The 12,754-nt window shown below is 36.1% G+C and overlaps 1 protein-coding gene across 4 annotated transcripts in view; it reads left to right on the plus strand.

Moving 5' to 3' along the window:
- Nucleotides 1–10,592, plus strand: part of LOC109081416 (MAGUK p55 subfamily member 3-like) — a 30,302-nt gene extending 19,710 nt beyond the window's left edge. The window contains exons 13-20 of one of the 4 annotated variants that reach the window (XM_042721701.1): nt 876–917; nt 5,385–5,450; nt 6,330–6,491; nt 6,938–7,018; nt 7,562–7,655; nt 7,768–7,876; nt 8,852–8,980; nt 9,309–10,592. In XM_042721701.1, coding sequence (XP_042577635.1) covers nt 876–917; nt 5,385–5,450; nt 6,330–6,491; nt 6,938–7,018; nt 7,562–7,655; nt 7,768–7,876; nt 8,852–8,980; nt 9,309–9,488 — 863 coding nt within the window. In that variant the 3' untranslated portion in view covers nt 9,489–10,592. Of the gene's footprint in view, nt 1–875; nt 918–5,384; nt 5,451–6,329; nt 6,492–6,937; nt 7,019–7,561; nt 7,656–7,767; nt 7,877–8,851; nt 8,982–9,308 lie in introns of those variants that run through there. The other 3 variants (XM_042721708.1, XM_042721727.1, XM_042721716.1) reach the window with 3 other exon arrangements.
- The last annotated feature ends 2,162 nt before the right edge of the window (nt 10,593–12,754 follow it).

A 12,754-nucleotide genomic window follows, 5' to 3' on the forward strand; every position in this document is an offset into this window, starting at 1 on the left:
TTTATTTCTGTGATGCAAAGCTGAATTTTCAGCAGTCATTTTATGTGCAAGAAACATTTCATCTTCTTATTATTGCACAGTTCAATATTTTTATGAAAAAGTTGATACATTATTTTGCTAAATAGAATGCATTAAACAGCATTTAAATATTTTGCAACATTATAAATGCCTTTATTAACAAAACAAAACAAAACAAAACAAAAAATGTATACCAACATATATATGTATATATATATATATATATATATATATATGTATATATATATATATATATATATATATATATATATGTATATATAAATTAAATCTTATTGGCCCCAAACTGTTTCAACTGTAGCTTACCACATCATGGGGGTCATGTTGAGATTTTGCTTTTGCATAATATTACATTAACAGTGTATGTCCAGTACAACTGGCATTTTGGCCAGTGCAACAGAAGCACACAAAATTACTGAGTACACTACAAATATTTCCAGTTTTCTTTCATATAATGTCTGTAGGTCTCAGGTGATGTTATATTCCAAGTTTTTTTTTTTTTTTTTTATCTTTATCACCTTTTCTCATCTTTTTTCAATCTAAGGGCCTGTTTTCCATTTACTGTAGGTTATAAACACTCATTGTTTCCTCCGAGTCCTACTTAACCACACAAGTGAATCATAACATTTATACACTATCACACCAATATTTTCATCCTGGCAAATAAAAAACCCCTGGGTTTGCCACGCCCACCACAGACTACTGAAATACTTGCCACCTGCCTGCCTGCCTGCCTACCTAACTGTTGAACCTGCTCGTGTAACTGTAGTTCTGCAGCCCTCCTTCCTCTCTCCTGGTCTCCTCTGCTCACCCCTCTCTCCCTGCTTGCCTCCCTACAGAAGACTGTGACTGTGAGGGCTATTTCAATGGACAGTACATAGGTGAGAAACTGCATGCCCACTCCTGGACCCAGTGCCTGCTAACTCTGCTAAATGTACTAAACTTCTGCTTGAGTGAGCTTCCATTACTGCCTGCCTCTCTGCCAAGAGCTATTGCCGAGCCCTTAAAGAGGGGAGGCCGGATTGGGGGGTGGGGTGTTGGTATTTGGCAATGTGAAGGGAATTTTAGGTCAGTCAAAATCTTCCACTGTGAAGAAACCAATTTGCAGTGGTGCACTGATGCCTTTGGAAGAGAGAGTGGAACCTGGTTGCTATTTTGGATTGCAACTTTGATTTAGTATAGTATTAGAAAGAGTATGTGAGTGGAGCAGAACGACAGCAATTTCCCCTGGGTAATCATTTCACTCCAGTTCCTTTTATTCAGAAAGAATGCATTAAATTAATCAAAAGTGACAGTTAGGACATTTATGTTTCAAAAGATTTCTATTTCAAAAAAATGTTGTTCTGCTGAACAATTTATTAAAGGGGTCATATGACGTTACAAAAAAGAATATTATTTTGCGTATTTGCTGTAATGCAATGTGTTTATGTGGTTTAAGGTTCAAAAACACATTATTTTCCACATAATGTACATTATTGTTTCTCCTCTATGCCCCACCTTTCTGAAACGTGTCGATTTTTACAAAGCTCATCATCCGGAAAAGCGAGGTGTGCTCTGAGTGGCCAGCTATCCAGTGCATTGTGATTGGCTGAATACCTCAAGCGTGTGACGGAAATGTTACGCCCCTTACTATACTGTGATGCCGTGTGTCCCAGCGCGATGAGACAAAACCAATAAAACCCATTACAAACGAAGCATTTGTTGCATCCAATGGGGACATAATCACGGATTACACTCACTGGCCACTTTATCAGGTACACCTTGACAGTACCGGGTAGGTTCCCCTTTGGCCTTCAGAACTGCCTTAAATTCTTTGTGGCATAGATTCAACAAGGTGTTGGCAACATTCCTCAGAGATTTTGGTCCATACTGAAATGATAGCATCTCGCAGTTGCTGCAGATTTCTCGGCTGCACATCCATGATGCGAATCTCCCGTTCCACCACATCCCAAAGCTGCTCTATTGTATTGAGATCTGGTGACTGTGGAGGCCATTTGAGTAAAGTGAACTCATTGTCATGTTCAAGAAACCAGTCTGAGATGATTTGAGCTTTGTGACATGGTGGATTTTCCTGCTGGAAGTAGCCATCAGAAGTTAGGTACACTGTAGTCATAAAGGGATGGCCATGGTCAGCAACAATACTCAGGCAGGCTGTGGCATTAAAAACGATGCTCAATTGGTACTAAGGGGCCCAAAGTGTGGCAAGAAGATATCCCCCACACAATTACACCACCACCACCTGCCTGAACCGGCAGGATGGATCCATGCTTTCATGTTTTTTAAACCAAATTCTGATCATACCATCTGAATGTCGCAGCAGAAATCGAGACTCATCAGACCAGGCAACATTTTTCCAATCTTCTATTGTCCAATTTTGGTGAGCCTGTGCAAATTATAGCCTCAGTTTCCTGTTCTTACTGACAGGAGCGGCACCCGGTGTGGTCAGGGTTTGATGTGTTGTGCGTTTAGGGATGGTATTCTGCATACCTTGGTTGTAACGAGTGGTTATTTGAGTTACTGTTGCCTTTCTATCATCTCTAACCAGTCTGCCCATTCTCCTCTGACCTCTGACATCAACAAGGCATTTTCGTCCCCACAACTGCCGCTCACTGGATATTTTCTCTTTTTTGGACCATTCTCTGTAAAGCCTAGAGATGGTTGTGCGTGAAAGTGGTGAAAGATAGTTCAAAGTCACTTAAATCCCCTTTCTTCCTCATTCTGATGCTCTGTTTGAACTTCAGCAAGTCATCTTCACCACGTCTAGATGCCTAAATGCATTGAGTTGCTGCCATGTGATTGGCTGATTAGCAATTTGTGTTACCAAGCAATTGAACAGGTGTACCTAATAAAATGGCCGTTGAGTGTATAATGGCTTATACTGTTTTTTAATGAGTTGCATTATGTATCGCACCGCATAAACATTAAAACCGTGTTTGCATTTGTGATTGCAGAAACGAAAATTTCACATGACACACAAATAAAGAATTAATTAACGACCAAAAAAAACACAGCTTTGACATCACAGGAATAAATTATATTTTAAATTATATTAAATTAGAAAACAGTTATTTTAGATTGTAATAATATTTCACAATGGTACTGTTTTTAATGTTAATGTTTTAATCAATTAAATTGACTGTTTGACTGCTAGTACTATAAGTGAAATAAGTACAGTTTTTGTATCATTGTGAGGAAAATGGATGTATATGATGTAAATAGAGTACACAATCATGAAAAAGTGTAGAATTACCAACAAATCTATGATCATTTTCACACGTTTTCCACACTTTTCTGTCATTAGTTTTCATAAAACATATTGTAATTTTGATCAATGCCTTTTTGATGATAAAATACATGATTAAATTATAAATCATCAATTTAAAATTATTTTAATTATAAATATAAATGTATTTTAATTATGCATTTTAAAAATATATAAAATAAATTATATAAATTAATTTAAAATAATTTAATTGATGTATTATTGTATTTGTATGAATACTTTTTTCTCTTTTTGTTCTAGCTATTAGTCCGTTATCTCTGTTTTGCTCTTGCTCACATACAGTATAGCTCTGCGTTATGTTCATGATGGAGAGATATTGGAGTGGATTTGGAGGGATTGAGAACACCAATACTCCAACTTACAAATAAAACATTCATTGCTCTAGGCAATATCGTGCTCTGCACCACTCACATACTCTGATAATAAAAAGAGAGACAGTGTTTGACAGAGTTAAAAGTGTCAGCAACATGTCTGCCATGTTTCAAGTCTCATTAGTTAATGAGTGCTAATTTGAGGAGCTGTTAAAAGAGGGAAGAAAAGGAAGTGATATTCAGTTCATATAGTGTTAGATATTTCATTCACAGGCTATCACAGTATTTTCACAATGTGTAGCAGCTGCAGAAATCTGTGTCAGTGGGGACAACCAAGAAGCTGACAGCTTTTCATCTTCATATCTTCACTTATCTGTACCAGAAGTCTCTTTTCTCTTTTCAGCACAGAAATGTTTTTGTTCACTGACCACTTGTAATTTATTATTATTATTTTCCAAGTGATAATTATGCTGAGATAGAATGTGCAGTGATTATTTAAATTACTGCAATTATGCCTCCTTTTTATCCACATTTTATTATGGATTGTGCCTTAATCTCTTGCTATTTGCTTGGCATAATTAATATTGTGCTATTTCTGCCCATGGAAATCCAAATTTTATTAAAAGTAGATTGTTTTGTTGTTGTAGTTGAAAGAAATGTATAATTTTAATGAACAAGGATGCATTAAATTGACCAAAGGTAACAGTAAAGACATTTATATTTTTCAAACAATTTTTATTTTAAATAATATTAATCAGCAAAACATTATTCAGTATTAGTAATTGTAATAAGACATGTTTATTGAGCAGCAAATCAGCATATAAGAATGATTTCTGAAGGATCATGTGACACTGAAGACATCACAGGAATAAATTAAATTTTAAATGATATTAATATTCCACAATATAACTATATAATAATAATAATAATAATAATAATAATAATAATAATAATAATAATAATAATAATAATAGTTCACACTGAAACTAGGTGAGAATAATTTACCTTACCTTCCTCACCTCTGGCAGGTAGCACTTTCCCTTGCCCAGTCTCTGTATTCCTTTGCTGTCTTCTGCTTTATTAAGTCCTCCATCCCTAAAAACCCCACTCACCCCAGAGCCACTGTCAGGCTGCTGCCCTACTATTGGACTCTCTGCACATTCCACCCTGCACGATTGACTGTGCACTCACTCACTGAGTCAAGTGTGTGATAGCTAACGTGCGTGACGGCAACTCTCAGCCTTAGCCTCTGACCTAGAATCAGTGTAATAGTCTGGTAGTGATGATAATTGTGGGAAGTGCCAAAGATGACAGTGGAAATGTCTAGAAGCATCGAATCTGCCTCCACAGAACTTTGTAAAAAAAATTCACCAGAATTGAATATCTGTCATTTAAATTTTATTTATTTATTTATTTATTTATTTATTTTGCATATCCCCTGTTTGCAATTTATTAAATATTTTGGATAATTTGTTGTTGCTTTCAGCTAAAGGTAATTGTTTTCTGCTTTCCGTTCCATATTTAAATTCATTGCATGCTGCAGATTTTCCCCTCACAATGGTTAAAAGATAAAATGTGCAGATTCCATGCTGGCCAACTTTTGGGGTAATGCTGATGCAGGAATGAATAATTCATGGTCAGTTATAAATGACCTCAGGAGTGAATGTATGAACTGCAAATCTGATTTGGGGTCAGTTGTTGAGGGCAGAGTGTGGCTTATGCACAAGTGTGAGGTGGTCTAATGCGCACTGTAGTCTCTTCGAAGTGTAATGCAGTGGCTCCCTCCTGTGGCCAGGTGTTTTCCTGGGAGTTTTACTCAGGTACAGTCCTCAATCTTCCCACACAGCTGCCACCATTAACCTCCATGTCCTGAAAAATAACACACTTTACATCACTTCTCATAACAATACTGATTGAGGTGAAGATTAGGGTTACACTACAGGAGTTGCTCTGGAGTTGAAACTAGTTAAGGGGCAGAAGTTTCATGGTTACTGGTTAAGTTATGGCGATGTCTTTATCATGACTATATTAAATAAAAGTGCTTAAGAGTTTAAAGAGTGTAAAAGTTGAAGAATTTCAACACTTAATTTTATTATGGTTGCACTTTCTGTGCTTCACATAATTCTCTCATAACATGATTAAATGCACTGCATGGGGGTCAATAATATATTTTTATTTATTTATTTATTTTAGAACAAAATACTTTAATTTAGCAAGAATGCATTAAAACTGAAAGTGACTATGAAGACATAATGTTAGAATATATTTCTTTAAAAAAATGTTCTCAAACATTCTATTCACTGAAGAATCAATTGGAAAAAAGCAGCAAAGTTATTTTCAACATTGATAATAATCAATTAATAAGTACATCAGCATATTAGACTGATTTCTGAAGGAACATGTGACACTGAAGACTGGAGCAATGACTGCCGAACATTCAGCTTTATCATCATGAAGTAAATGACATTTTATAAAATATTACAAATCAAAAAACATTATTTTGAATTGTAATAATATTTCACAATATATATTTTTCAAATAAATGCAGGCTTGGTTAAGATTAAAAAACATTACTGACCCCAAACTTTTGAATGGTAGTGAAAATACATAAACACAACTATTAATCTTGATTTTTTTTTCTTGTCATGTTATAAATAATTAACTCTGATTTGTGACCTGCTTTCTTGACTCTGTCTCAGCCGGTTTAAGGAGAAGCTTCCGCCTAAGTCGGAAGGACCGTCGAGGTTCTTCAGGAGAGGCCAATGTTTCTGACCAGAATGACACAGAATTCCTGACCTATGAAGAAGTGACACGTTACCAGCAGAAGCCCAATGAGAGACCCCGATTAGTAGTTCTCATTGGTAAGATCTGGTATAAAGATTAGAAATATTGTGTAATTTTGGTGCAACAAACACCCCACTGTTTTAAATGAGATATTGAATAATGGAAAGGAAACAAGTGTAAATATAGAAATTGACACAATATTAGAAAGTAGTACCTAATTAACAAATCTTGTATTATCATCAAAGTGCTTAGAATATATATTATTAAAAAGAAAAGCCTGAAATGCACAATACCTTCCATAAAAAAACTACCAGATCTAAAATGTTTGCCAGTCCGGTTCGTTGTATCCCTCATTATGATGATAAACTGACCTCTAGTGGCACAAATGGTTCAGCTTCAGACTATATCTGCAATCTCAGTCATCTGCTGAAGTACTTTTTTTTTCTTTTCTTGTACACTGCACTTTAAGTAAATAGGGTACTATATATGCAAAAATTTTAACTTGCTGCCTATCTTTACACAGGTTCTCTGGGAGCACGTATCAATGAGCTGAAGCAAAAAGTGATAGCAGAAAATCCCCATCGCTACGCTGTGGCTGTGCCCCGTAGGTCTTGCCTCATTTCCTAAGCAATATAAAAAGAGCTTTCTAATAAATACACTAAAGGAATTACACACACAAGGGTCAAACCATGAACATTGAAACTTTCCAGTGTTTCAGACGTTAGAAATGATCTGTGGACTTTAAAGTCACCAAAAATTGTCATTGTTTACTCAGCTTCATGTTCTTCCCAACTCATATGACACACAATATGACCGTTAATATATATATATATATATATATATATATATATATATATATAAATAAATGAAATTGAGATAGGACTGGGGCTGTCAAGCTTCAAAAAGAATGCAAAAGCACATATGCACCAACTTTCTTTTATTTTTAATTAATTTTACATCCTTTTTGAAGCTTCAGTCCCCATTATAATTGCATGGAAAACAGTGTTTGGGATTTCTGCTTTTTGTGTTTCACACATAGAGGTCATACAAGGTTTGGTAGTGTGTGAGGGTGAATAAATCACAGCCTCATTGTTCAACCATCCCTTCAAACCTCATGACATTTTTGGCTATCTGTTCTCCATCACAGACACCACACGACCCAAAAAGAGCCATGAGAAGGAGGGAGTGGAGTACCACTTTGTGACTAAGCAGGCGTTTGATGCAGATGCACAGAATAACAAGTGAGTCCCACTGTGGTGTGGTCCTTTTGTACTGCTTTTCTTCTACTACAAGTTTGACCTATCCAGTATATTTTCTAATTGTCATACCCTGACTTGAATTGTCTGTCTGTAGATTTATAGAGTATGGTGAGTATAAGGAGAATCTGTATGGGACCAGTATAGAGGCCATCCGCTCCGTTCAAGCCAAGAACAAAATGTGTCTAGTAGATGTACAGCCTGAGGTAAATTACTGCAGATTTTGCATTGGGTGTTGATTCAAGAATTACTGTAAACACTATCATTTATAATTTAAATAAAAACAGCAAAATATTATTTTAAATTATGCACAAAAGCATGTGTTGTACATTTGTACTCTTTGTTTTGGTTTTATTTGCAATTTTCATGCATCACTTACAATAAATAGCCAAAAGGAAGTCGTTCTGGATGCTGATATGTACTGACAAGTTTCACCTTCAGGTGGAGCTACTTGCCCATTGCAACAAGAATATTAGTTGTGCAAGACCACATGCAGTACTTTACCCCCAATGGCAAGAATCCTTGTTATGGTCATGGGAGGCAATTTGCCTAACACTTGCTCTCATACATTTTTAATGTGAGATTTTAATGCTACTGGCTTAAACTGAGCTTAAAGTTTATCAGGGCATACAGACATTGTTTATTTATTATATTATTCCGTACATGGTCTTCTAGAATTCATTGCAACTGGGTTAAAACTAGACACATTAACTTACACTATTTGAGAAAATCTCTTGGTGAAACCAAATAGATTGTATTTTTAAATGTTTTGATGCCAAACCTCATAATGAAGAAAAGGTTATGAAAGAGTCAGACAGAATGCTAGATAGATCATGGTAATATGCTGAATTGCTGCTCAAGAAGCATTTCTTATTATCATTGTTGAGGATATTTATAACTGTGTTGCTTAATATTTTTGTGGAAACTGAGATACTTTTTTAGGATTCTTTGGTGAATAGAAAGTTCAAAACAACAGCATTTTTTTTTTTTAATAGAAATCTTTTTTTTTTTTTTTTTTTTTTTACATTATAAATGTCCTTACTATGACTTTTGATCATTGATTTAATGTGTCATTGCTAAATAAAAGAATTAATTTCTTACCCCAAATTTTGAACAGTAGTGTCGATAGATATTTTCATTTACTCCTCCACATTACTGGTTCTGTTGTTGTCCTGCTACAGGCTCTGAAGGCCCTACGGACAGCTGAATTTAAGCCTTATGTCATTTTCGTAAAACCAAGACTCCCAGAGAGTCGCAGACGCCGCAGTGCTGCTACTTCCCCAGGAGGAGGTGAACATGGACGAATAACAGTGAGTCTGATCACAGGTTTACATCAGTCAGCTCTCAAGAAACCCTGTGGCACTGATCAACGACAATTCTTTCAGCCTCTCAAAAAATCAGCCTTGAAATTGTGTCAATTAATAATAATTGGAATAAAATTGCAGAGTCTGTCTGGCTTTAAAAATCAGCTTAAGATTTGTCTCATTTGCAAAATGTATGGGAAATCGTAGAATCTACAGACACAGTATTGCTAGCTTGATTACTATATATTTTTGCACACATTTACTGATAACTCTCTCATTTCATTCTCACTATAAATATTCATGCACTACACTCTCTCATCTCCTCATCTATCAGGAGGAGGACCTGCAGGAAATGCGACTGTCGGCACAGCAGATAGATCAACAGTACGGTCACCAAGTGGATCGGGTCCTGATTAAGGAGGACAATGCCAGTGCCTGTGCAGAACTACGTAGCATCCTGGAGAGATTGGAGCGGGAGACCTTCTGGGTTCCTGTGAGCTGGGTCAAAGCTTAGGACCTCAGCTTCATTTCAGACTGTTAACCTACATTTCCACTGATGACTTTTCTTCCAGTCGGACTGCACTCACCCACCTGGACCTGGCTTATTTGAGTGGTCCACCATCTATAAGAGGAGGCATAAAAAAAGACTTGAAGGATATTGCAGATTTTGTTTCCAGGCTGAGACATACAGGCACATAAGCACTTATATTGGCATGAATGATCTAATTTATTTTTGAATGAAATTAGTTATTTATTAATTCGCTTGTTATTTCATGAAGTTAGCTTATTTGATACTCTGTGGCTCCCTTTCAGGTTATATATACTTTCAATAGACTGTTCACTAATGCAATACTTCCAGTGTCAGGTTATATTTTCAGAAAGGCATTGACCTTTGGTATTAAATGGCTATTAGGTTACCATAGCAACAACATTGTTCTTCCTGAATTGCACATCTGGCCAGACCAAGTGGGAAATTTGCAGGTTGGTCTGTAAATTTTTTAACCATGCACATCAAGCCGTTCCCACACAAACCCATGCAGAGACTCATTTAGCAACCATAACTACTTCCGTTTGAGATCATTTGAAGTTTTAATTTCATCTAGTGTTGCTTGTCAGACTTTGTTGTCTAATTTAATCACAGAAATCAAGTTCTTTTTGAAGAGCGTGACTGATCAATGTTTTCACAGGAAAATATTAAACTCCTGCTGTGCCAACAACTGTCTCAATGCACCAAGCTTTTCTTCTCAAGGATTGTCTTCATTTGGAGGGTTACAAAATACCATGCCAAAGCACTTGAGCTTCACAATATCTATGTAAATATGTAACTAAGCTTCCTGGAGTTTAGGTTTGTTGGGTGTAGCACCCAGGTCCCTTATTTCAGCATATGTTACATCTGCAATATGAACTCATGCATTTTTTTGCTATTTAACTTTCACATTTCACATCCCTCTAGAACTTTCTACCATTTCCCAACATATCATACAAATCCTCTTGATCCTACCTCACCTTGGGTTTGAACTGAAATCTGTTGCCTGTTTCTGCAGTTCTTCTGTGTAAATTCTTAATTGTATGTCATGTACTGTACTGATTGCAAATAAACATCAAAACCTGTTAAAAATTGTCTTGTATGTGCGCAAATGTGAGTGTTTTGACACACACTTTTTTTATTTTCAGGTTATTCTGTCAGCCACTTTATTGCACATTAACATTATGAATATATTCTTTGCTGTGGGCAATCAATCCAGAGACTCTGTTATCCCATTTCCAAGCTCTACATGCTATGATTTTTTTTTTTTTTTGTGTGTGTGTGTGTGTGTGTGTTTTCTGTTTCATGTTAGATTGCATTTATGTCAGTTTGACAGCTGTTGTCCTAAAACAGAACTGCAATAAACAATGTTAGATTTGTCAAATATGAGATGTCCTCAACACTCGGACGAATCACTTCACCTAACATGTGGGCAAAAATGTATATGCATCAATCAAACATGGTCCTAACTCTGCCAAATTCAATATGGAAGTCGTGAAAAGCTGAAGAAATTAGCTAAACAACACATTCCCTCAGTGGAATCATCCTCTAATCCATCAAGGAAAGTCAAGCATCCAATCAAACAACCCACTGGCTGAGACCTCTTAGTGTCAGACTTGCTTATTCATTAGTAGATCATGGTCTTTAATTGGAAAATAGACAGAAGGCCTGGACAGCTATCTTTCACCAGCTTTATTTAACAGGTCTCTGAGCAGTGGCATACTTCTGTGATAGACTTCCATCCTTCTAATTGGACTGAGAAGGAGGGGATGTGATGCTTGCTAATTGACATTTGTTTGATTGTGTGGGAAGAACCAGTATTTGTTTGGTGGCAGAAAGATCCTTTGAAGTAATCCCGTCTCAGTCTCATTCTCCCTCTCGAGCAATTAAGTTCTGGAACATTTTGCTTGCCCTATACGACGGATGGGAAGAAGAAGAAAAAACAATTAAAATGGGTGGCAATTGATCTCATTAGTATGGAAGTCTTGGCAGAGGCATGGATTTCTATTACTGGCACAGAATCTTAATATCATAATTACAACATTTTTAGAAGAAGCTGAAAAGCGAAGCTGAAGCAAACAACACGCATACAGTGTGATATACTGAAAATGTAAAACAGATTCATCTCTGGAAGGAAACAATATTCTCATTAACCGGTTTATTCTTTTATCTGAGTCTTTTGTGTAGAATTTGAGTCTGACAACATGGTGATTTATACTGCATTGTGTTGTGTATCATTAGGGGCATTGCTAATAATGATGCTGAAGGGCTACACCAGTAACTTTTACCAAACAGCAGCCTGTTCAGGGTTATCATGGCCTACCTTTTTTTTATGTTCCCCAAATGTCATGACAGCAACCGATACTCATTGCCTGTTTCCACCATAATATAAAAAAGGTAATTTTGACATTTTATCGTACAATTCTAAACTGGTGATTCTGTGGGAAAAAAGTCAGAATTGTGAGATTAAACATCGCATTTAACTTTTTAATTTTTTATTCAATGGTGGGAAAAAAAAGAGATATAAGGGAAAATATAAAATAATTGCAAGGGGGGAAAAATTTGAATTGTGAGATAGAAAGAAAAAAACACCTTCACATATTATACACAGTCACAAAAAAAAACCCACAAAATCTTAAATAGATCAACCTTTTGTGTGTCATCTGCACTTGGCTTTTGCAGTTTTGCTTTGCTGACTCCACAGGGTTGTGTAAGGATTTTCATTACATTGCAGTAATTTAAAATGTTCCACAAGCATCCTGAGGCCTGATTATCTGCCTGTTATGCCTGTTATGTCAGACATGCCGTGATGAAAACAGCACTGTTGGCATTATAACTTGCTAAAAACTTAATGAGTATACTGTACTGTCAAAAAAATCTGCAAAATTTGTACCTTTAGGGGTGCTACAGCTTGTCATTGTGACCTATAGGGTACATTAGTACCTTAACATGTACTACAGGCACAACAAGTGTATCTTTGAGGATACTGCCCCGTTGAAAAGCTGTGGTACCCCTAAAGGTGTCATTTTTGTACAGTTTCTTTCCTGAAAACAAACTTTTTTGCAGTTATGATGCAGAATTATCTTATTTTCTACTTCATATCTCGTCGACTGAATATCTGCAAAAATCTATCAAGACTTATGCGAAGTGACCTATGAGTCTGAGGATAGCTAAACAAACTTAGTCTTTGGCATGAATTCTGTTTGGCTCATCAAAACGAAAATTTATGAAGAAGCATGTGTGATTATTCTTTT

This window comes from Cyprinus carpio, chromosome A3 (assembly GCF_018340385.1).
Source record: "Cyprinus carpio isolate SPL01 chromosome A3, ASM1834038v1, whole genome shotgun sequence".
Taxonomy (NCBI): Eukaryota; Metazoa; Chordata; class Actinopteri; order Cypriniformes; family Cyprinidae; genus Cyprinus; species Cyprinus carpio.